General features: G+C 40.6%; 1 protein-coding gene and 1 long non-coding RNA gene across 2 annotated transcripts; one reads left to right on the top strand and one right to left on the bottom strand.

The window, feature by feature from the left end:
• The first annotated feature begins 988 nt into the window (after positions 1 to 988).
• On the top strand, positions 989 to 8,360 carry LOC133246204 (5-hydroxytryptamine receptor 3E-like). Its single transcript, XM_061414276.1, has 8 exons — positions 989 to 1,177; positions 3,168 to 3,334; positions 5,724 to 5,833; positions 5,989 to 6,158; positions 6,896 to 7,056; positions 7,420 to 7,624; positions 7,796 to 7,999; positions 8,131 to 8,360. Exons 1-8 carry the CDS (start codon positions 1,111 to 1,113, stop codon positions 8,358 to 8,360), a joined length of 1,314 nt encoding a protein of 437 aa, XP_061270260.1. The 5' UTR covers positions 989 to 1,110.
• On the bottom strand, positions 4,107 to 25,096 carry LOC133246210 (uncharacterized). Its single transcript, XR_009735949.1, has 2 exons — positions 24,798 to 25,096; positions 4,107 to 20,620 (listed from the first exon to the last, which is right to left on the bottom strand). It is a non-coding gene; the product is annotated as an uncharacterized LOC133246210 (long non-coding RNA).
• Positions 25,097 to 25,639: the final 543 nt, after the last annotated feature.

Here is a 25,639-nt window from a genome sequence, read left to right as displayed (position 1 = left end):
GAAGCTGAAGTTCCAATACTTTGGCCATGTGATGCAAAGAGCTGACTCATTGGAAAATACCCTGATGCTGGGAAAGATTGAGGTCAGGAGAAGAGAGTGACAGATGATGAGATGGTTGGATGGCATTATCGACTCAATGGACATGAATCTGAGCAAACTCCAGGAGATAGTGAAGGACAGGGAAGCCTGGAGTGCTTCAGTCTATGGGGTTGCAAAGAGTCAGACATGACTGACTGAGCAACTGAACAACAACAAGAGATGTCTATATCTCAATCTCTAAAATTCACCAATATGTTTAGATCCAATGCAAAAGAGGGAACTAAGGTTGCAGATGGAATTATCGTTGCTAATCAATGGACCATGACATGAGAAGATTAGCTTGGATTATCCAGGTGGACACAATGTATTCACAAAGTTTCATATAAGTGGAAAAGTATTAGAATGAGAGAAGTGACTCAGTGTTGCTGGTTCTAAAGATAGAGAAATAGGACCCTGAACCAAGAATGCAGGGAGCCTCTAAAACCTGGAAAAGACAAGAAAATGGATTTGCTCCTGTAGCCTCCAGAAGGAATGCTGTCACACCAAAACATTGATTTTAGCCCAGTGAGACAAATTTCAGACTTCTGGTTTACAGAATTGTAAAATAACAAATAGAGGGTTTTTTAAGCCAGTAAGTTTGTGATTTGTCACAAAAACTATAGGAAACTAATAAAAGAGGTTAAGAGGCATATTGAGATAGAAGGAATTATCTAACATATGCCTAATAAGAGAGAATAGAAAAAATACAATGTTTTTTAATAACTGAGAACTTTCCAGAATTAAAGAGATGAATCTATAGACTGAGAGATCACACCAAGATCTGAAGATAGTAAATATCAGATAATCCACAACCACACATGTTGTAGTGAAACATCTGAGAGAGAAGCCTTAAACCTCAAGCAAGGGCAATGACAAGACAACCGGAACTCTGTTTCCAGGGAGGTTACAAATGTCAGTGGTCAGCTAATCCTATAAGTATTCAAAGATGGACTCTAGGTGTGGCCTGTGCTCTTTTAGTCTGGGAATTCTTGGGTCCTGGTACAGGCTCATAGGAGAATTTAGACAAAGAAGATGGACAGAAGCTGGTTCCGCAGGGAGAGACTCTACTTCTTTCTTGTTCTCAGTCTTCTGCTTCCAGGTAAGAAATGGGCAACACAGGAAAAGAAGCAAGGACCCTCTCTGGGAGAACACCTAAGATGTGCTTTCAAATTTCCAACTTCTAGAAATTATCTAAGATGAGCATAGTTATTTCATAACTATGTTACCATAATATCCAAATAGGCTCTCCTTCTCTGAAAGATAGAAGATCCCCTTCTGTTGACATGCTACATAAGGACTCTTCTACTTTTTTTTCATGAGCCATCCCCAATTGTTTTCTCTACCCTTTAGCCTCCATGACTATCCACCTTTCTATGCACAGGTGTAATTCTTTCTCTCTATAGCTCCAAAACCTACTCCATTGTAGCAAAGGGCCCACTTTCAGCTATAACTTCCCCACTAGTTATTGCATCCAAGTGCTCTAGGTTAGGTAAGATGTCAGAGAGCAGCAGGTGGAGAGTAAAGCTACAGTGTGCTTTACTGGTATACTGGAGTTAACATGGTATACTGGAAAGAACATGGGATTTAGCACTAGAAGGTCTGGGTTTGAATCTTGGTCCCTGACTTGGTTACCTGTGTAACGTTGGGCAAATTTCTTGACTTCTCAGAGCTCCCATTTTCTCATCTGTAAAACAGAGCCACCTTGAAGTGTTGTGAGGATTCAATGAGAGAGACCACACAGTGCCTGGCATTTGCTAGGTGCCAATAAATGGCATTTTACCCTCTCAGGTTGTCATGTGACTTTTGGATAAGGGGGGAGGTGTAGGAAGACAAAAGTATAGTTTCTAACTGATAGGGGCATGAGAGGATTCAATGAGAAGAGGACTGAACAAGAGGTGCTTTAGAGGCCAGAGCAGAGAAGAAACACAAATTGTACACCTAGCCTAGGCAGTAAAAAACATGATAAATGTCATTTGGCCACTCACAGTGATTGACAAATGAATATTCATTGCTCACAGAATGATCCAAGGATTTGCCTGGAGAGCACTGTCACTCTGGGAAAAGATAAGGCTTGATGTTCTCATCACAGAGGTCACCAACCATCTTTATTTCTCATTCCAGGTTGCTACTTCTCTAATAAATTTGCTCTAGTAGAAAATTAGAATCTTTATGAGTCAGAAGAAAGGGGAAGGCAAGACCTCAAAAGCTCAAACTAGTACGCTGATATATAGGGTTGAGTGGCAAAATAGGGAGAAGGGAGGTTGGGGTGGTTAAGGTGAAACAGATATGCTCTCTTTAGGGTCTCGGGAATGTAATTCTCTCTGATGGCTATTGCTGCCCCATGGCTCAGTTTGCATAAAGATTTGGGCATGCTTTGCATGCAGAAAGAAACATTAGCAAGGACAGAGCCCTAATTCAGCTCACCACATTAATTTCTATCATTTGCCTTCCAGCCCAACCCTTCTTTCCTCACCTTGTAGAAAGTGCCTGGCACCTGGATCATGGTGATCCTTTTCCCCTATTCTCCATCTCATTCCTGGGGGTATATGGTACAGCAGTATTAGACAAACCTGGGCTTACATCAAGTCCAGTTTCTGCCTCTTAAGATCTATTTGACTGCAGAAATTTACTTCCTCTTATTGCAACTCAGTTAATTCATTTATTATATGAGGATAAAAATAGTTTCTACCTGATAGGGGTTTGGAAGGATTAACTAAGGTAATCCATTTAAGGGGCTTGAACTATATCTGACACACTGTCAATGCTCAATAAATGTTAGGTATCATTAATATCAACTTCCCTGGTGGCTCAGATGGTAAAGCATCTGCCTACAATGCAGGAAACCCAGGTTCAATCCCCGGGTTGGGAAGATCTCCTGGAGAAGGAAATGGCAACCCACTCCAGTATTCTTGCCTGGAAAATCCCATGGACGGAGGAACCTGGTAGGTTACGGTCCACAGGGTTGCAAAGAGTCAAACACGACTGAGTGACTTATCACAGGCTACCCCCAAGCTCCTGACCTGGGACCCTCTCATATAGGGAACATAAGTGTTCTCCCCTAATTCTCACACATTCTATGTTGACTACAGGAAGAGGCAGTACTTTCACCATCAACTGCACAGGGTTTGGTCAGAATGGGAAGTATATGACCGCTCTGGATTCAGTGTTTGAGAGAAAGGCCTTCCGTCCAGCCATCAACTTCAGCATCCCCACCATAGTCAACATCTCTTTCACTGTGTCTGCCATCCTAGATGTTGTGAGTACTGACTCTCTGACCCTCCTTAGTATCCTTAACCTTTTCCCTGCTCCCAGCAAGGTAACCCCCCAAACCCTTAATCACACACTGAAGCTTCCTCCATCACTGCTATAAGCATGTGCCCTGTGGGGATCCCCAAGAAGTTCTATCCAGTTCAGCAGGATGAGGTATAACCACACATAGAAGATTCTTGTCACCCACTGACTCCCTTCTCTGACTGTACAGCAATGTCCAGGTCCACTTCAGAAGTTCTGACTAGATGGAACATGGGCATCAGAATTTTTTAAACTTCTCAAGTAATTCAAAGATAGAGCCAGGGTTGAGAAGCACTACTCTAATCCAGTCCTGCCATGAACTCTTCTGCCCATGGCCTAACACATGTTTTGATCAAGATTCTGTCCTTGACCAGTAATGTTGGATTTGACCACAGCACAGCTTTTACACACCTTGGGGCTTGATAAACAAAAATGAACAACGGTTGGGACGCACAGACTTTGTACCACCAACATGCTGGAAACAGGAAATTCTTTTGACAGGATGAACAGTTACAGCTCTTGTCATCATTTCTGTGGCTGGAAATGGTAAGACCAACTGTTTATTCTCTCCCTATATTTACAGTCAGAATGGATTTTAAACAAAGATTATGACCGTTTATGTACCCCAAAACATAACGTTGAAACATATGAGAGAGAAATTTAAAAATCTCCAAGCATGGTGAAAGGTATCAATAAACTGCTTTCAAAAACCAAGTCAAAAAAGAATAAACATGTAGTGATTTTTAAGAAATTTGATTTAATAAACATATCAAACTTTGTACAATGATCATGCATAATCTTTTTGACATAAATGGAATATTCCCCTAAACTGACCACATTTTTGGCCACCAAGAAGGAAAGCAAAAGTATCTAGACCACAATCTCTGACTATAATACAAAATACAAAGAGTAGCCCCCTTTCCCAAAATCTTATTTCTTAGGAATTTAAAATTAAATTTCTAAAATATGTTCGACTAAAGAGAAAATAAACAACTAAGTAGAAATTAGAATGAAGAGGATTACATATGAAAGTCTATTAAATGTAGCCAAAGTATTGGGTTGGCTAAAAAGTTTGTTCACATTTTTCTATAAGACGTTACAGCCAATCCAATATAACTTTGGACAATTTTTCAGAAAATTTCTACCTTAAGTTCTTTAATTAGAAAATGAGGGGGGAAATGAAAGTAAATGATTTCAATTTCCAACTTGAAGAGACTGGCTGAAGGGAAGGAGAGAGGAGTGGAAGAATAGTCATGATCACCTAATCTTGCTCTCAAACTGTGGTTCCCAGATGGGGAGCACTGGCTGATTGCACCACCTGGAAGCTTAGAAATGCACTTGATCTAGGACTCCTCCTAGTGAGACTAACAATCCCAGCATGTCCAAGACTGAATTCTCAGAAAATGTAATTTTGCTAAATCCAAGTCTCCAGCAAACCAGGATGAATTAGTCACCCTATCTACTGAATCAGAATCTGCATTTCAACACCGTCCCCAGGTATTTCATATGCACAGTGAGGTATGAGAAGTGCTGGTCCAGTATAAATTTTTATTTAATGTGCATATAGCCCTTTGTTCTGGCTGTGGTTCCACAAACTGCAGCTGACATTGTAAATGCCCTGAGAATAAACAAGTCCCCCAGGCCTCAGAATTAGATAATCCTTGAAAAAAGTTTCCAGAGAAGGTCACCAGCTTTGGAAAGGAGAATTTGGAAAGGTCATCCCAGAGACAAGAAAGGATGGTGCCTTGCACCTGCCAAAGAGAGGAAGACCACCAACTCTCTTGGCTTCATAGAACCCAAGGACCTGTTCAAGGTGTCCTTGCAGTAGAAACTGATCGCAGGGGCCTAGAAGACAGTTAAAACCACCCTGGAGACTAATACATAATACCTAAAAACAGCATTACACTCCACAAAATCCTTTCACATGCCTAATTTCATTCAATCCCCCCGCCTTATTTCACAGGAGGCAATTCTATCTCAGAGAGGCTGAGCCACTGACCTTTCAACTCTGAATCTCAACCTTTCTGCAGAAAGGACAGGATTTCTCTGATCACCAGTAATTTCCCACAGAAGTGAGAAAGCAGAGGGATCAAAGTTTATGAAGAAATGGACATAAGCAGCTTCAATTCTATCTGCAATTCTTATTTCTTAAAAAAAAAGCCAAAATATATTTATCAGACTACTGACTCCACAGAGTTGGGTGTTAGATACACTGATGTTTGTTACATTATTTTATATACTTTTCTATGTGTTTGAAATACTTTATAGCTTCTTTTTTAAAGAAAAATTTCAAAGGCAGAGAAAATAACCTTGATTCCTATCAGGCTCTCACCTCTCCTCTATCTGGGCTCTAGGTCTGGGACAACCCATTTATTAGTTGGAACCCAGAGGAGTGTGAGGGCATCTCGAAGATCAGTGTGGCAACCAAGAACCTGTGGCTCCCAGACATTTTCATCACTGAATTGTGCGTATTAAGGGCTGGGGAAGCCCCACCTTCTGGCAACAATGGTGCACAGTCTACCAAAGGCCACTATAAAGTGGTCTTACATGGCTGAGAAAGGAGTAGATGGGTAAGAATAAAAAACACTGCTCCTGCCTCCCACCTCATTTCTCTTACAGCATGGATGTGGATAAGACCCCAAAAGGCCTCAAGGCATTCATAAGTAATGAAGGTCGCATCAGGTATAAGAAACCCATGAAGGTGGTGAGCATCTGTAACCTGAACATCTTCTACTTCCCCTTTGACCAACAGAACTGCACCCTCACCTTCAGCTCATTTCTCTACACAGGTGAGCTGAAGTGGAGTCTTAGGAATAGGAGTCAATAAGAGCAACCAATAAAGCAACAGAAAATAATGTATAAAAAAATTATGAATAAATGGTGACAAATGGGCTTCCCTGGTGGCTCAGCAGTAAAGAATCTGCCTGCAATGCAGGAGCCACAGGAAACACAAGTTCTATCCATGGGTCAGGAATATCCCCTGGAGAAGTGCATGGCAACACACTCCAGTATTCTCGCCTGGAGAATCTCTTGGGCAGAGGAGCCTAGCAGGCTACAGTCCATAGGGTCGAAAAGAGTAGGACATGACTGAAGTGACTTAGCATGCACAGTGACCAAGGGCAGCAAAGATTAAGTCTGTTTGGATGCTTAAATATTTTCCATAAAATATTTCCTAGGGAGTTAGGAAAATATTGTGCATTTCCATCCCCAGCTCCTAGAAAATTTTCTGACATATGCTAGGCACTCAAAAATACTTGTTGAGGGACTTCCCTGGTGGTTCAGTGCTTAAGAATCTGTCTGCCAATGTAGAGGACATAGGTTTAATTTCTGGTTGGGGAACTAAGATCCCACATGCCCTGGAGCAACTAAGCCCACATGCCACAACTAGGACCCAATGCAGCCAAATTAATAAATAAATATTTATTATAAATAACTTTAAAAAATTGTTGAATGAAAGGATGGGAAAAGAGTACAGTTGAGTCAACAGGAGACTATCTTTGGAAAATTATTTGGCTCTTCCTTTCAGTGGAGTACATATCACTGGGCATGGAGAATGAAGTGTGGGAAATAGCACACACATCCCAGGACATCATTCAGACCCATGGAGAATGGGAGCTCTTGGGCATCAACAAGGCCACCCCAAAGAAGTCTGTGGGCACCAACCTGTATGATCAGATCATCTTCTATGTGAGTTCAGAGGCCTTTGCTTTTTCCTTCCTTTTTTTTTTCCTTCCTTCTTGCTTGTAGAGCTGCCTACAATCTCCACCAAATGGATATCTCCCAAGTTTCAGGGTTTCTCAGTCTTACCATTTCTGCCAGAGACCAGAACACTCTCTTCTTGCTGCCTAGCCACACACTCCTTTCTAAAGCTCATGGCTCTCATCTAACTCTCCCTTGGCAAGTTCTACACCAAATTATGAAGCTATCTGCACAGCTCCAGATACCAGAGTGGTAAGAGACCAATGAGAAAGGCAGAGACAGAAACAGTCACTACTATTCCAAGCAGCCTCTGAATCCCATATTCACTTCCCTTCCTCTCCTTCTTACTAGGTGGCCATCAGGCGCAGACCCAAATTCTACATTATGAATCTCCTGGTGCCGAGTAGCTTTCTGGTCTCCATTGATGCCTTCAGCTTCTATCTGCCAGCAGGAAGCAAGGACCGTGCTCCGTTCAAGATAACTCTTCTGCTGGGCTACAATGTCTTCCTGCTCATGATGAATGACTTACTCCCTGCCAGTGGCACCCCCCTCATCAGTATGGCCCCTCCAGCTCTTGAGAAGAGAAGGGTGGGAGGGACTGGCTGAACTGGCTCAGGGAAGGGAGATATATTGGGCAAAAGAGGCTGTGCTTCCCAGGGTGGGATTAGAAGAGAATGAAGTCCTGGCTGGTGCCTCTGGCCCTCAGGCAGGCCCAACTTCCCTCCAGGTGTCTATTTTGCCCTGTGTCTGTCCCTGATGGTGCTCAGCCTGCTGGAGACCATCTTCATCTCCTACCTACTGGACCTGGCCACCACCCAGCCCCCACCTATGCCTCGTTGGCTCCATTTCCTGCTTCTACACTGCACCAGCCCAAGGACATGCTGCCCTGCTGTGCCCCAGAAGAGAAACACGGGCCTTGACCACCTGCCTGGTGAGGGAAGTCAGCACTGCCCACGCTTCCTCCTCCATCACCTCTGCTTTTCTGCTCCTACATCCTTCCCTGCCCCCACAATTCCCCAGTTGACCCTGGTGGCCCATGGCTGAGTCTCTGTCTCTCCGTAGGTATGAAGGAGCCCATGGAGTTGGCGGGGAAGTTGCCAGGTCCCAGAGAGACAAAGCTAAATGGGTGCCCTGGGTCCACGAGGGCCCAGCAGGAAGACAAGGCTCAAAAGCAGCACTTGGTCAGCCTGTGGGTGCAGTTCAGCCACATGATGGACACCTTGCTCTTCTGCCTCTACCTGATCTTCTTGGCCACTTCCATTGTCACAGTCATCATCCTCTGGAACACCTAAGCATGGCATCTGTCTGCTCCTGCACATCCAGAGTTGCTTTGGCCTCCAGGGGTCAGCCAAGTCTTTGTGTTTGTTGAGTACTGACTGTTATGGCCCCAAAGATGATAAAGTTTCCTGCGACATTCCATGCATCTCAATCCAGCCCTGCCGGTCAGTCTCAACCCAATTACAATTACAAGAACAATTCCTCTGTTTCTGCATTCTGTTGGCTTCTCTCAGATCTCCCATAAGATTCTGGGCTCCCCTTTATATCTTCTGCATAGCAGTTCTACCTCCTCTGCCTGCTTAACTGGCCCCAATAAATCATTTTGCAGACAACTCTGGCTCTTTATCATGTTTGGGGATAAAAAGTTAACTATCCAGGACTGATGGTTTCAAAATATCATCTGTGTATCCCTCTGCCTGTGATAAAGCTTTGATGACAATTCAATGTGACAAATGTCCTGTACTAGAAGTTTTAATTTTCTTAGGCATTTTTAAAGATGTATTTCTTACTCATGTGTGTGCTAAGTCGCTTCAGTCATGTCTGACTCTTTGCAACCCCATGGACTGTAGCCCACCAGGTTCCTCTGCCTATGGGATTCTCCAGGCAAGAATACTGGAGTGGGTTGCCATGCCTTCCTCCAAGGGATCTTCCCAACCCAGGGATCAAACCCAGGTCTCCCTCACTGCAGGCGGATTCTTTACGGACTGAGCCACCAGGGAAGCCCAAGAATACTGGAGTGGGTAGCCTATCCCTTCTCCAGGGGGATCTTTCTGACCCAGGAATTGAACTGGGGTCTCCTGCATTGCAGGCAGATTCTTTGCCAGCTGAGCTACAAGGGAAGCCCTTCTTACTCATAGATAGAAACTTTTATTCATCTTTTTCATTTTCTTGCACTAACTTCAATTTAATACTCTCCTAATTTGTTTTATTTTATTCTTTAATTTTCTAAGTTGAATTCTCAGTTAAAATATTCTCAGTCATCCTATAAATATTACTCTGACACAGTCTGAGCTTCATCTTATAGGTTTTAGAATGAAATGTTCTCTTCTTTATCAGTTTCTAGACAGTTCATAACTTGAGTTTTTATTTCCTCCTTGATCTAAAACCTATTTAGGAAAGTGTTTCTTATATACATGGGTAAGTGGGTTTTGCTAGTGACACACAAACTTTAGAAACTTTCTGAATTTATAAAATTTATTTCTGGCTGGATTCATGATTGATTTTCTGTTTCAGGACATTAAAAAGTATATATTCCCTATTTACATGTTCTTTTATAAATAGAGCTTATTGATTGAATCATTTAAATACTCTCCATGTGTGCTATTTTATTCAAATTATCTGAGTAGTTTTAGTTTTTCTTTTATATACTTGACTGCTGCCTCATAAGATGCATAAAAGTGTATGGTTACTATATCTTGAATTGTCCCTGATTTTATCCTTAAATAATGGCACTATCTATTTCATTCAATGTGTTCTGAACCTCATTTCCATTTTTATGACAATAACATTGCCACTCTAGCTTTGTGTGGGTGTGTGTGTGCTGTCGTATCCAACTCTTTGTTACTCCATGGACTGTAGCCCTCTGTCCATGGAATTTTCTAGGCAAGAATACTGGAGTGGGTTGCTATTCCCTACTCCAGGGGATTGTCCCAACCTAAGGACCAAATCCTAGTCCCTTGTATCTCCTGAATTGGCAGGCAGAATATTTTTGCATATTTATTTTATTAATTCTTGGTTAATTTTGAAAAACTATTATGCATACAAGGTACAAATAGTAAAAGGTACGAAAGAGTAAAACATGTCTACCTTCCATCTTTGTTTCCAGTGACCAAGCTCCCCATTTTCTTGTGCATCTTTCAGGTACTCATTTTCCACCTTTCCTTGTCACTTTGCTTTTGATGAAGTTATGCAAACAACATAAAGCTGGATTTCATTTCATTCAACATTTCTTTTGATATATGGATTCAGCTTTGTTTACATTTAGAAAAAATACAGTTGGTTTTATTCCTTCCATACATTTTCTGTTTACGATTTATATTCCTTGGTGGTGTTTTCTCTATTTGCCATTCCCTCATTTTTGCTGGCTCAGTCTAATTTCTATTGATTTTTTTCCTCCTATAAATTTTAAGTCCTATAATACTTTTTAAGTACTTTCATGATCATGTTCCTAGCAACTATAATTAGACTAATATATTTTCATTAATTTTCAAAACTAAATTATTATACTGATTCTCCACCAAGACAGTTTATTTTAAGCAACACTGCCCTCCATCTAATCTTTTTCTGTGCTGGAATTTCTGCTATTCACAGGTTAGCAGATCTGCCCTCCAAGCTCTTTTTCATCATGCCCTCATTTCTTTGTAGGTTGGTTTTGTGTTATAATCAATCTTCCAGACAACCAATTCAGTTCCTAGTAGTGACCATTTCTACTTTTAGCTCATCTATTGTATGTTTTAATTAAAAACACTTTGGGAAGGGCTTCCTTGGTGGCTCAATGGTAAAGAATCCATCTGCCAAGGCAGGAGACATGAATTTGATCCCTGATCCCAGAAGATCCCACATGCTGCAGAGCAACTAAGCTCGTTTGCCACAGCTATTGAGCCTGTGCTCCAGAGCCTGGAAGCTGCAACTACTGAGCCTACAGGCTGCAACTGCTGAAGTCTGTACCCTAGAGCCTGTGCTCTGCGACAAGGAAAACCAATGCGATGAGAAACCTGCACACGGCAGGAAAAGTCTGCGCAGCTAGAGACTCAGCCATAATAAAGAAATAAAATTACGGGAAAAAATAAAAACACATTTTTTACTCTCATAAAGTCTTTAAATGTTCTGATCAAATACCTTAAACATTATCTTCTCTTTCTCTCTCTTTTTTTTTTTTTACCTTTCTACTTCAGTAGGAGCCTCTGTCCTAAATATCCATTTTGGTCATTGAGATGGTTAATTTTACATGTTAATTTGGCTAGGCTATAGCACCCAGTTATCTGGTCAAAAAATAGTCTGAACGTTCCTGTGATTAACATTTATAATCAACAGACTTTAAAATAAAGCAAATTACCCTCCAAAATGTGGGTTAGCCTCATCCAATCAGTTAAAGATCTTAACAGCAAAGACTGACGTTTCTGATGAAGGAATTCTTACTCAAGAATGCAACGTATTTGTCTATCATACCTTAATTAAGTAGAGTACAACACAGAAACCCTGACTGAGTTTCCAGCCTACTGGTCTGGTCTGCAGATTTCAAATTCAGTACTTCAAATCAACTCTTAACTGAATTTCCAGTCTTTCAGGTTATGTTACAGATTTAGTCTCTACAATCACAAGAGTCAATTTCTTTCCTTTTTTTTTTTTTTTTAAATGTTTTGACTGTGCAACATATAGAATCTTAGATCCCCAACCAGGGATCAAACCCATGCCCCCTACATTGGAAGTACAATCTTCCCATGCCCTGGGCCACGAGGAAAGTCCCTAGAGTCTATTTCTTAACATCTAAAGATTTCTCTCTATTTTTTTTTCTTCAGATAATATATATTTTGTTTCTCTGTAGAAACAGAGAGGCCTGGTCCTTTATATGCTAAAGAGGGATATAAAAATATATAGAAATTACTTTCACTCTCAAACTGCCTATTATCTTGCTATATAGTCACTTTTGAATGTGAGCCATTAAATATTGCGTCATTCAAAACTTTTTTGCCCCACAAATTACAAATATAAAAAGAGAGCAAAAGAAGGGATCTATAAAGAAAGAGATTTAAGATGTATAACTTCAATTTAATCATGAAAAAATATCAAACAAATCTAAAATGACTGTAATAATTTGAAAAAAAAAACTTCCCATACACCCAGAGAGCTTCATTGGTGAGTTCTGTCAAATATATAAAGAATAATTAATATGAATTCTACACAATCTCTTTCAAAAATTAGAAGCAGAGGAAATATTTCACAACTAATTCTCAGACCAGTGTTATTACCCAGATGCTAAAATCAAAGACATTACAAAAAGAAAACTAAAGATCGATATCCCTTATGAACATAAAAGCAAAGGTTCTCATGAAAGTACTAACACACTGAAATCCAGCAACACATCAAGAGGATTATACACCATAACAAGTAGAATTTATCACAAGAATACAGGTTGATTTAACATCAAAAAAACTATTAATGTAATACCTTATTAAAAGAACAAAGGGAAAAACCCACATGATCAATTCAATAGATACAGACAATGCATTTAACAAAAATCCAACACCTTTCAGTATAAAAACAATCAACAAACTGAAAACTGTACTTCCTCAACCTGATAAAGTGCATCTGTGAAAAACCTGCTGTCATCACAGTAGATAGCAAAACACTGAAACTTTTTCCCATGAAATTGGGAACAAAATAAGGATGCCCATTTTTCTCACTTCTATCAACACTGTACTAAGTGTTAGCCAGGGAAATTGGCAATAAAAATAAAGGAAAGGCATCCATATTGGAAAGGAAGAAATAAAAACTATACTTGCAGATGATACGATCTTATAAATAGAAAATCTGAAGGAATTCACTACAACATCTATTGGAACTAATGAATGAGTTCAACAAGATTATAAGACACAAGATCAATATACAAAAAAAAGTATTTATATACATTAGCAATAAACAACTTGAAAATAAAATTAACAATTATTTAAAAAACGGACTTCCCTGGCAGACCAGTGGTTAAGAATCTGCCTGCCAATACAGGGGACATACATTCAATCCCTGGTCTAGGAAGATTCCACAGACTGCAGCACAACTAAGCCCATGCACCACAAATACTAAAGCCTGTACACCCTAGAGCCCATGTTCTGCAACAAGAAAAGCCACCACAGTGAGCCCACACACTGCAACTAGAGGGTAACCCCTGGTCGCCCCAACTAGAGTAAGCTCTGCATAGCAATGAACACCCAGCACAGCCACAAATAAATAAATAAATCTTTTTAAAAATCTTACTACAGACTACAATAATCAAGATATTGTGGTACTAACACAAGGAAAGACATGTGGAGCAATGAAACAGAGCTGGGAGTTCATAAATAAACCCTAACATTTATGATCAATTAATTTTTACAAATGGACCAAGACAATTCAATAAGGAAAAGAAATATTTTTCAGCAAATGGTGATGGTATAGCTAGATATCAACATGCAAAAGAATGAGTTTGGATTCCTACCTCATACCATACACAAAAACTAACTCAGAGCAGATCTCTAAACCTAGATGCAAGAGCTAAAACAAACCATCAAGAAAGTGAGAGGAAGAAAATATTTGAAGACTCTGCACTTCCAATGCTGGGTGTGTAGGTTTGATCCCTGGTCAGAGAACTGAGATCCTGCATGCCACGTGGCGAAGCCAAAAAAAAACTCAAACATTTCTTACAAACTCAACAATAGACAAATAACCGATTTTAAAAGGAGCAAAGAATCTGAATAGACGTTTCATCAAAGAAGACATATAAGTGACCAATAAACATGAAAAGATGTTCAACATCTTCGTTGTTGTTCAGTCGCTAAGTCGTAGCTTTTTAGTATGTTGTCTAGGTTTGTCATAGCTTTCCTTCCAAGGAGTACGCATCTTTTAATTTCATGGCTGCAGTCACCATCCACAGTGATTTTGGAGCCCAAGAAAATAAAGTCTGTCACTGTTTCCATTGTTTCCCCATCTGTTTGCCATGAAGTGATGGGACCAGATGCCATGGTTTTAGTGTTCTGAATGTTGAGCTTTAAGCCAACTTTTTCACTCTCCTCTTCCAATTTCACTAAGAGGCTCTTTAGTTCTTCTTCGCTTTCCACCATAAGGGTGGTGTCATCTGCGTATCTGAGGTTATTGATATTTCTCCCAGCAATCTTGATTCCAGCTTGTGCTTCAACCAGCCCGGCATTTCCTGTTTATTTAGCCTTTCCCATTCAGGTTCAACTGTCTTAACAATTGGTGAGTAGGTTGGTGGACAACAATGACCTCTAGGGGGTGGTGTTACCTAACTCCATAAACCACTCTCCAGTATTTCAGGGCCTAGCCAAAGAACATTTTCTCTTCTGTTTTTTTCTGCCATTCTCCTCCCTTAAGTTTTTAAGTGAAGTTTCTATTGAATGACCTCAACCGGTTTCACCTGAGCTTTTAAGAAAGTTTAAAGAATATTTTTCTTCAACGCTCAGCCTGGACAAAGAAGATTGTCATACCTCTGGAGACTAGTTACATCTCTGGGGGTGGTAGTAAAAAAAAGAGAGAGACTAGCAAGCTAGGACATGAACAGTAAAAATCTCAGCTATCCGATAGCATATTAAGAATCCTCAACTTTCAGAACAATGACTCCAGAGCTAAAAGAAACTAGAAAAATAAACACTCACAGTAGTGAATAATTGGCTCTGATCAGTTCAGTTCAGTCGCTCAGTTGTGTCCGACTCTTTATGACCCCATGGACTGCAGCACGCCAGGCTTCCTTGTCCATCACCAAGTCCCGGAGCTTACTCAAACTCATGTCCATTGAGTTGGTGATGCCATCCATCCATCTTATCCTCTGCTGTCCCCTTCTTTTCCCACCTTCAATCTTTCCCAGCATCAGAATCTTTTGCAATGAGTCAGTTCTTCACATTAGATGGCCCAAGTATTGGAGTTTCAGCTTCAGCATCAGTCCTTCCAATGAATATTTAGGACTGACTTCCTTTAGATGGACTGGTTCGATCTCCTTGCAGTCCAAGGGACTCTCAAGAGTCTTCTCCAATACCACAGTTCAAAAGCATCAATTCTTTGGTGTTCAGCTTTCTTTATAGTCCAACTCTCACTTCCATACATGACTACTGGAAAACCATAGCTTTGACTAGACGGACCTTTGTTGGCAAAGTAATGTCTCTGTTTTTTAATATGCTGTCTAGGCTGGTCATAACTTTTCTTCCAAGGAGCAAGCATCTTTTAATTTCATGGCTGCAGTCACCATCTGCAGTGATTTTGGAGCCCAAGAAAATAGAGCCTCTCACTGTTTCCATTGTCTCCCCATGTATTTGCCATGAAGTGATGGGACCAGATGCCATGACCTTAGTTTTCTGAATGTTGAGTTTTAAGCCAACTTTTTCACTCTCCTCTCTCACTTTCATCAAGAGGCTCTTTAGTTCTTCACTTTCTGCCATAAGTGTGGTGTCATCTGCATATCTGAGGTTATTGATATTTCTCCCGGCAATCTTGATTTCAGCTTGTGCTTTATCCAGTCCAGCAATTCTCATGATGTATTCTGTATATAAGTTAAATATGCAGGGTGACAATATGCAACCTTGATGTACTCCTTTCCCGATTTGGAACCAGTCTGTTGTTCCATGTCCAGTTCTAACTGTTGCTTCTTGGCCGGCATTTCTCAAGAGGCAGGTCATGTGGTCTGGTATTCCCATCTCTTTCAGAATTTTCCACAGTTTATTGTGATCCACACAGTCAAAAGCTTTGGCATAGTTAATAAAGCAGAAGTAGATGTTTTTCTGGAACTCTCTTGCTTTTTTGATGATCCAACAGATGTTGGCAATTTGATCTCTGGTTCCTCTGCCTTATCTAAAACCAGCTTGAACATCTGGAAGTTCACAGTTCATGTACTGTTGAAGCCTGGCTTGGAGAATTTTGAGCATTACTTTACTAGCGTGTGAGATGAGTACAATTGTGTGGTAGTTTGAAAATTCTTTGGCATTGCCCTTTTTTGGGACTGGAATGAAAACTGACCTTTTCCAGTCCTGTGGCCACTGCTGAGTCTTCTGAATTTGCTGGCATATTGAGTGCAGCACTTTTGCAGCATCGTCTTTTAGGAGTTGAAATAGCTCAACTGGCATTCCAACACCTCCACTAGCTTTGTTTGTCGTGATGCTTCCTAAGACCCACTTGACTTCACATTCCAGGATGTCTGGCTCTAGTCCAGTGATCACACTATCGTGATTATCTGGGTCATGAAGATCTTTTTGTATAGTTCTTCTGTGTATTCTTGCCACCTCTTCTTAATATCTTTTGCTTCTTTTAGGTCCATGTCATTTCTGTCCTTTATTTGTGCCCATCTTTGCATGAAATGTTCCCTTGGTATCTCTAATTTCTTGAAAAGATCTCTAGTCTTTCCCAGTCTATTGTTTTCCTCTATTTCTTTGCATTGATCACTGAGGAAGGCTTTCTTATCTCTCCTTGCTATTCTTTGGAACTCTGCATTCAAATGGGTATATCTTTTCTTTTTTCCTTTGACTTTTGCTTCTCTTCTTTTCACAGCTATTTGTAAGTCCTCTTCAGACAAGTTTGCTTTTTTTCATTTCTTTTCCTTGGGGATGGTCTTGATCACTGCCTCTTATACAATGTCACGAACCTCTGTCCATAGTTCTTCAGAACTCTCTCTGTCTAACAGATCTAATCCCTTGAATCTATTTGTCACTTCCACTGTATAATTGTAAAGGATTTGATTTAGGTCATACCTGAGTGGTCTCTCCCATCAGGAAACTTCCATAAGCCTCTTTTCCTTCTCCATCAGTGGGCAGACAGAATGAACACCACAGTCACAGAAACTAACCAATCTGATCACATGGACCAAAATCTTGTCTAACTCAATGCAACTATGAGCCATGCCATGTAGGGCCACCCAAGACAGACAGGTCATGGTGGAAAGTTCTGACAAAATGTGGTCCGCTGGAGAAAGGAACGGCAAACCACTTCAGTATTCTTGCCTTGAGAACCCCATGAACAGTATGGAAAGACAAAAAGATAAGACACTGAAAGATGAACTCCCCATGTCAGAAATGACTCCAGAAAGAATGAAGAGACAGAGCCAAAGTAAAAACAACACCCAGTTGTGGATGTGACTGGCGATGGAAGTAAAGTCTGATGCTGTAAAGAGCAATATTGCATAGGAACCAGGACTGTTAGGTCCATGAATCAAGGCAAATTGGAAGTGGTCAAACAGGAGATGGCAAGAGTGATTATAAACATTTTAGGAACTAAACTAAAATGAACTGGAATGGACTGGAATGGGTGAATTTAACTCAGATGACCATTATACCTAATACTGTAGGCAAGAATCCCTTAGAAGAAATGAAGTAGCCACCATAGTCAACAAAGAGTCTGAAATGCAGTACTTGGATGCAATCTCAAAAACGACAGAATGATCTCTGTTCATTTCCAAGGCAAACCATTCAATATCACAGTAATCCAAGCCTATGCCCCAACCAGTAATGCTGAAGAACCTGAAGTTGAACAGTTCTATGAAGACCTACAAGACCTTCTAGAACTAACACCCAAAAAGGATGTCCTTTTCATTACAGGGGACTGGAATGCAAAAGTAGGAAGTCAAGAAATACCTGGAGTTAACAGGCAAATTTGGCTTTGGAGTACAGAAGGAAGCAGGGCAAAGGCTAATAGAGTTTTGCTAAGAGAATGCACTGGTCATAGCAAACGCCCCTTCCAACAACACAAGAGAAGACTCTACACACAGACATCACCAGATGGTCATTACCAAAATCAGATTGATTATATTCTTTGCAGCCAAAGATGGAGAAGCTCTATACAGTCAGGAAAAACAAGACCAGGAGCCTAGTGTGGCTCAGATCATGAACTCTGGTCACTAAGCAACAAGTAAGCCCAGCTGAGAAGCACAAAAACCTCTAAGATTTACCCTGAAAGTGACCTAATCCATCAGCTCAATACATACAAAAACCAAAGCCCTGACTGATAGTGTCTAGAAGAGTCCAACTCTTGTACATGTATCAATGGTACTCTGAAGGGGACATATCAAACCATTATTTTGACATCTTTTCAGGTAGAACCTGGAGAGGAAAAAAGTGTCAATTAGTTAGAAGAAAACACAGGGTTGGCAATGATTTCTTGAATATGACATCAAAAGTACAGGCAACAAAAGAAGAAAACAGGTAAGTTGGACTTCATCAAAATTTAAAACATTTGTGCATCATGGGACACTACCAACAGAGTAAAAAAGCAACCTGAAGAACCGGAGAAAATATTCGAAAATCATACACCTGACAAGGGATTGATACCCAGAATATACAAAGAACTCCTACAACTCAACAACAAAATTGATTTTAAAAAGGGCAAAGGACTTGAATAGACATTTCTCAAAAGAATATATACAAGTGGTCAATAAGCACATGAAAAGATGCTCAACATGACTAGTCATTAGAGAAATGCAAATCAAAACCACAATGAGATACCACTTGACACGTGTAAGGATGAACATTATAAAAGAAAAACTTTTTCAAAGAAAATAACAAGCTTTGGTGAGGATATGGAGGAACTGGAACCCTTATGCATGTAGGTGAGAATGTAAAATGGTACAGCTGCTAGAAAACAGTATGGTGGTTTAAGATAAAATTATGCAATCCAGCAATTTTACTTCTGGATATATACCCAAAAAAAGTGAAAGCAGGGACTCAAGCAGATACTTATACACTCATGCTCAAAGCAGCGTTGTTCATGATTAGCTAAAATATGGAAACAACCCAAGTGTTGTTTCACTGGGGTTCACAGTGAATGGATAAGTAAAATGTAGTGTATACATAGAGTGGAATGTTATTCAGCCTTATAAAGGAAGGAAATTCTGACATATGCTACAACATGGATGAAACTTGAGGACATTATGCTAAGTGAAATAAACTAGTCACAAAAGAACAAATATTGTATGAGTCTACTTAATCTACTTAAATGAGGTACTTAGAATAGTCAAAATCATGTAGACAGTAGAATAGGGGAGAAGAGAATGGGAAATTATTAATATTGTTTGATGGATACAGAGTTTCAGTTTCACAATATGAAGAGTTCTGTGGATGGATGGTGGTGTTGGAAGCACAACAATGTGAATGTACTCAATACCACTGAACTGTACACTTAAAATGGTTAAGATGGTAATTTTTTAAAAGATGATGCATTTTTATTTTATTTACTTTTGGCCATGTGTCATGGCAAATGGGATCTTAGTTCCCCAACCAGGGATAGAACCCGTGCCCCCTGCGGTAAAAGAACTGAGTCTTAACCACTGGACCACCGGGGAACTCCCAAGATGGTAAATTTTATGTTATATGTACTTTATTACAATTAAAAAACAAAACAAAAAGCATAAGCCTCAGCTTGGAGGAGCCTGAAATTACTTCTACTTATCAGTCTAAAGTTAGTAAGACTCTCCCTTGCTGACTGGCAACAACCAGTCATTCATTCAGCAAATATTTCCTGGGCATGTACCACGTGCCAGGCACTCTTCTAGACACCTGGCACACAGTAGGGAATAAAACAGACAGAAGGCCCCAATCTTCACAGAGCTTACATTCTAGACTGCTTGATAGTCAAGACTCATTTTGAAACCTAAATGGCAATATATTGATTTACAAAAAGAACTAGAACTGGTGGTTGACCAATACAAATGGTCTTTTAACATATGAAAGTATGTTCAACCTCACTCAAACTAAAAGAAATGCAAATTAAAACTATACTCTGTTCCCCTATTGATAGGGGAGTCTGAACATATTGCATATTGATAGAAAGTCCAAACTTTGACAACACATTCTGTTTATGAGGCTGCAGAGGTACAGGCACTCTCATACATTGCCTGTGTCAGGGCAAAATGGCACATTTTCCATGGATAGCCATTAAATATTCACAACACCAAGAGCAATGAAGGTTCAGCAGGCTTCCCAGTGAGTTCAACAGCGTGTCCCCTGCCATGGAAATCGAATTCAATTTGAACTAATCACTCTCCTTTAAGAACAAATTCTAGGGTTTCTCTGATGGTACAGTGGATAAGAATCTACCTGCCAATGCAAGGGACAAGGGTTTGATTCCTGGTTCAGGAAGATTCCACATGCGGAGGAACAACTGAGCCCAAGCTCTAGAACCCGCAGGTCACAACAACTAAGCCCACGTGCCACAACTACAGAGCTCCATGCTCTGCAACAAGAGAAGCCACCACAACGAAAAGTAGCTCCCACTCACTGAAACTAGAGAAATATCACACACAGCAACAAAGACCCAGTGCAGCCAAAAATAAATTAAAAAATTTAAAGACAATTCTAAGAAATTAATGCAAATGTATAAAGATATCAATGTGCTAATTCACTTCAGTCATGTCCAATGCTTTGCAACTATGGACTGTAACCCTGCAGATTCCTCTGTCCATGGGATTCTTCAGACAAAAGTACTGGAGTGCGTTGCCATGCCCTCCTCCAGGAGATCTTCACGATCCAGGAATCAAAATCCTGATTCCTACGGCTCCTGCATTACAGATGGATTCTTTACCACTGAATCACTGGGGAAACCCCAAGATATCAATAGAAAGATGATATTAATAGTTGCGGCATTATTTGCAATAGAAAAAACTGCAAAAATAATCTGAATGTTTATCAGATGAGAAACAAATAATGATATATCCAAACTACAGAATGTTACAGAATCATTGAAAATAGTTAGTCTACATTCCACCATATATTAAATAAAAATTAAATTTGTTGCAGACAAAAATGTATCATCATAATAATAGCTAATACTTGGACTTTCCTGGCAGTCCAGTGGTTAAAACTCCACACTGCAAATGCAGGGTGCATGGATTCAAATCTTTCTTGGGGAACTAAGATCCCACATGCCATACAGTACAGCCAAAATAATAATAATGACAGCTAACACTTATATTGCATTGATAATCTGTCAACAGTGTTCTAAGGGCTTTTCATATATTATCTCATATAATCCTCACAACAAACTAATGAGGTAAATACTGTTATTGTTGTTGTTCAGTTGCTAAGTCATGTCTGACTCTTTGTGACCCCTTGGACTGCAGCACGCCAGGCTTCCCTGTCCTTCACTATCTCCCAGATTTTGCTCAAATTCATGTCCATTGAGTCGGTGATGCTATCTAACCATCTCGTCCTCTGTAGCCTCCTTCTCCTTTTGCCTTCAATCTTTCCCAGCATCAGGGTCGTTTCCAATGAGTCAGTTCTTTGCATCAGGTAGCCAAAGTATTGGAGCTTCAGCGTCAGCGTCAGTTCTTCCAATGAATATTCTGGGCTGCTTTCCTTTAGGATTGACTGGTTTGATCTCCTTGCAGTCTAAGGGACTTTCTAGAGTCTTCTCCAGCACCACAGTTTTGAAAGAAAACACCAATTCTTCAGCATTCAACCTTCTTTAGGGTCCAACTCTCACATCCTTAAATGACTACTGGAAAGACCATAGCTTTGACTATACAGATGTTTGTCGACAGAGATGTCTCTGCCTTTTAATACATTGTCTAGGTTGATCCGGAGAAGGCAATGGCACCCCACTCCATTACTCTTGCCTGGAAAATCCCATCGCCGGAGGAGCCTGGTAGGCTGCAGTCCATGGGGTCGCCAAGAGTCAGACATGACTGAAGTGACTTCACTTTCACTTTTCACTTTCATGCATTGGAGAAGGAAATGGCAACCCACTCCAGTGTTCTTGCCTGGAGAATCCCAGGGACTGGGGGAGCCTGGTGGGCTGCCATCTATGGGGTCGCACAGAGTCGGACACAACTGAAGCGACTTAGCAGCAGCAGCAGCAGCTAGGTTGATCATAGCTTTCCTTCCAAGGAGCAAGTGTCTTAATTTCATGGCTGCAGTCACTGTCCACAGTGATTTTGGAGCCCAAGAACATAAAATCTGTCAGTTTCCACTTTTTCTCCTTCTATTTGCCATAAAGTGATGGGACCAGATGCCATGATCTTAGTTTTTTGAATGCTGAATTTTAAGCCAACTTTTTCACTCTCCTCTTTCACCCTCATCAAGAGGCTTTTTATTTCCTCTTCACTTTCTGTGATTAGAGAGAAATCTGCATCTGCATATCTGAGGATATTTCTCCAACAATCTTGATTTCAGTCTGTGATTCATCCAGCCCAATATTTCACATGATGTACTCTGCATATATGTTAAATAAACAGGGTGACAATATATACAGCTTTGTCATACTCCTTTCCCAATTTTGAACCAGTCCATTATTCTGTGTCTGGTTCCAACTGTTGTTCCTTGACACACATACAGTTTCTTAGGAGACAGGTAAGGTGGTCTGATATTCCCATCTTTTTAAGAACTATCCACAGTTTATTGTGATCCACGCAGTCAAAGGCTTTAGCATAGTCAATGAAGCAGAAGTAGATGTTTTTCTGTAATTCCCTTGCTTTCTCTATGATCCAACGAACGTTGGTTATTTGATCTCTGGTTCCTCTGCCTTTTCTTAACCCAGCTTGTACATATGGAACTCTTATGTGTGTGTGTTTGAATACATGAAAATGGTGTGTGTGTGTATGTGTGCTTAGGCATATAACTCTATGCCTAGATACATAAACTTCAGTTCAGTTCAGTCGCTCAGTCGTGTCCAACTCTTTGCGACCCCATGAATTGCAGCACGCCAGGGCTTCCTGTCCATCACCAACTCCTGGAGTTCACTCAAACTCACGTCCATCGAGTCAGTGATGCCATCCAGCCATCTTATCCTCTGTCCTCCCCTTCTCCTCCTCCCCACAATCCCTCCCAGCATCAGAGTCTTTTCCAATGAGTCAACTCTTCGCATGAGGTGGCCAAAGTACTACTGGAGTTTCAGCTTCAGCATCATTGCTGCTAACACAAACTTAGCAGGGACATAGAAAGAACACCCATTAAATGTAATGGTTATAACTCTTGGAGTTGTAGAGTGAGAGGAGTAGGGGAAGAAATATTTACTTCATTATGTAGTTTTTTTATGTGGTATGTGTGTGTGTGTATGTGTGTGTGTGTATGTGTGTGGTCTGTTAATTTGTGGTTTCCAGAAAGCTTTTTTCCCGATTTTTTTATTTTGGTAAAGTATACATAATACAAAATTTACTATTTTAACTATTTTTAAGTGTACAGTTTAGTAGCCTTAAGTATATTCACATTGTTGTGCTACTATCACCACCATCCTTGCCCATAACTCTTTTCATGTTGTAAAACTGAAATGCTATACCCATAAATCACTCCCCATTTTCTCCTCCTTCTCATAGCCCCAACCATTCTATCTGTTTATATGATTTTGATTAAGTATCTCATATAAATGGAATTCTATAGTATTTGTCTTTTTTCTGACATTTCACAAAGCATAATGTCCACAATGGAGTTTCATCTACCTTGTAGAGTATGTCAGAATTTCCTTCCTTTTCAAGGCTGAATCATATTCTATTGTATATATACAGCACCTTTTGTTTATCAATTCATTCACTTGGGTTGCTTCCATGTTTTAACTATCATGAATAAATAATGCTGCTATGAACATGAATATAAATATCTGAGTCCCTTTTTTCACTTTTTTGGGGTATATATCCAGATGTAGAATTGCTGGAAACATAGTAATTGTACATTTCAGTTTTTTGAAGAACCACCATACTGTTATCCATAGAACCTGCACCATTTTACATTTCCACCAATAGTATATAAAGACTCCAATTTCTTCACAACCTCACTAATGCCTCTTATTTTCTGAGTTTGTTTGTTTTGATAACAATAATCCTAGAGAGTATGAGGTGATATTTCATTGTAGTCTTGATTTGCACTTACTAATGATTAATAAAGGAGGGCATGGCAACCCACTCCAGTATTCTTGCTTAGAGAATCCCCATGAACAGAGGAGCCTGGCAGGCTACAGTCCATGGGGTTGCAAAGAGTCCAACATGACTGAGTGACTAAGCACAGCACAGCACACAATGATTAATCATGCTAAACACCTTTCATGTGCTTGCTGGCCACTTGTATATCTTTTTGGAGAAATGTCCATTCAAGTCCTTTGCCCATTTTTGTTTTATTGTTGTTAAGTTTTGGAAGCAAAAAAAAAAAAAAAAAAATCAACAGGTCAAGAAAGAGTCTCTGTAACAGACATCTGTTAAAACCTTATCTATCTAGCTACCGATCTACAGAATTACAAGGCCTGGATTTACCACTCACACTTTCTGAGATGAAAGTGTTTCTCGATCAGTCTTATCTGACTCTCTGTGACCTCATAGACTGTAGCCTGCCAGGTTTCTCTGTCCATGGGACTCTCTAGGCAAGAATACTAAAGTCGGTTGCCATTTCCTTCTCCAGGGGATCTTCCCCACTCAGGGATTGAACCCGCATCTCCTGCATTGCAGGCGGATTCTTTACCTTCTGAGCCAGCACTTTCTGAAGTGTCTGCTGCTGCTGCTGCTAAGTCGCTTCAGTCGTGTCCGACTCTGTGCGACCCCATAGACGGTGGCCCACCAGGCTCCCCGGTCCCTGGGATTCTCCAGGCAAGAATACTGGAGTGGGTTGCCATTTCCCTCTCCAATGCATGAAAGGGAAAAGTGAAAGTGAAGTCGCTCAGTCCTGTCTGACTCTTCGCGACCTCTGAAGTGTCTGAAGTCATTTAAAATTTTCTACAATTGGACTTTCCATACCCTCATCACACCCCCACACAATCCCCTTGTGTGTGCGTCCTGTTTATTTACTCACTCCTCTTTTCTCTTTCTTCCTGAGGGTTTGTAGGACGGTCAAACCTCTTCTGCAATGTATACCCATTTAGTTGAAAACATTTACTGAGTTGCCGTCTGCCTTTCCTTCTCCAAGCTAAATTTTCCAAAATTCTGAAGAAATAGTTTTCTTTCAGCACCGTCGCTAACTGGTACAGGGAAGAAATGACAAGGCCCATCAGACCCATGAGGAGCGTTCCTGAGGAACGCGGGCCAAGCCACAGGCGCCGCGTGAAAACAAATCTCAGCCGTTGGAACTCCGAATCCCGGCATGCAACGCGGCCACGCGTGGTAAAGACCCTTGCAGAAACTTTCCCACGTAGTGAAACACCGACAGTTCTTGTGTTGAAGGAGTGCGCTGCCTTGCTGGAAAGCTCCTTCCAACCAAAGGACACTCAAGCTGCCTCATCCCGTTTCCACTGTGTCCCCAAGGTCCCGCACTTCGGCAGGCCTGGCTGACGCGCCGCAGTCACGGCCCCTTTCCCTTAGGGTGCTGCACTTCTCAACACTCCAGTCTTGCGGCCCGTCCAACTCAACTTTATAGTGTTCTTGGTTCCAAATTTATTTCCAACCTGATTAAGACACAGAGTAGGGTTTCAATAAATGCTGACAGATTGAATAAATGAAGATGTCATAAAAGAATAAAATTTTAGCCACACATAATTTGGCATAAAGATTATGGAACTGTAACCTCACACTGATCGGGTTCCAACACTAGTTTTTCCACTTAATCCAGTCGGTCGGGTCCACTGAGACTTCAAAAAATGTTTCTTGAATGAATGAATAAAATGTTCTTACAGAGACGTATGACGAACTAAGTGCGAT

The sequence above is a fragment of the Bos javanicus genome, chromosome 1 (genome assembly GCF_032452875.1).
Source record: "Bos javanicus breed banteng chromosome 1, ARS-OSU_banteng_1.0, whole genome shotgun sequence".
In the NCBI taxonomy this organism is placed as follows: Eukaryota; Metazoa; Chordata; class Mammalia; order Artiodactyla; family Bovidae; genus Bos; species Bos javanicus.
The sequence above is the reverse complement of the archived record's forward strand: the minus strand, read 5'-3'. Positions and strand labels throughout refer to the sequence as shown.

Coding starts and splice junctions, on each gene's coding strand:
- LOC133246204 (XM_061414276.1), top strand. CDS start 1,111: ATGGACAGAAGCTGGTTCCGCAGGGAGAGACTCTACTTCTTTCTTGTT. Junction 6,159..6,895: donor CAGCTCATTTCTCTACACAG/GTGAGCTGAAGT, acceptor TCTTCCTTTCAG/TGGAGTACATATCACTGGGC. Junction 7,057..7,419: donor ATGATCAGATCATCTTCTAT/GTGAGTTCAGAG, acceptor CCTTCTTACTAG/GTGGCCATCAGGCGCAGACC.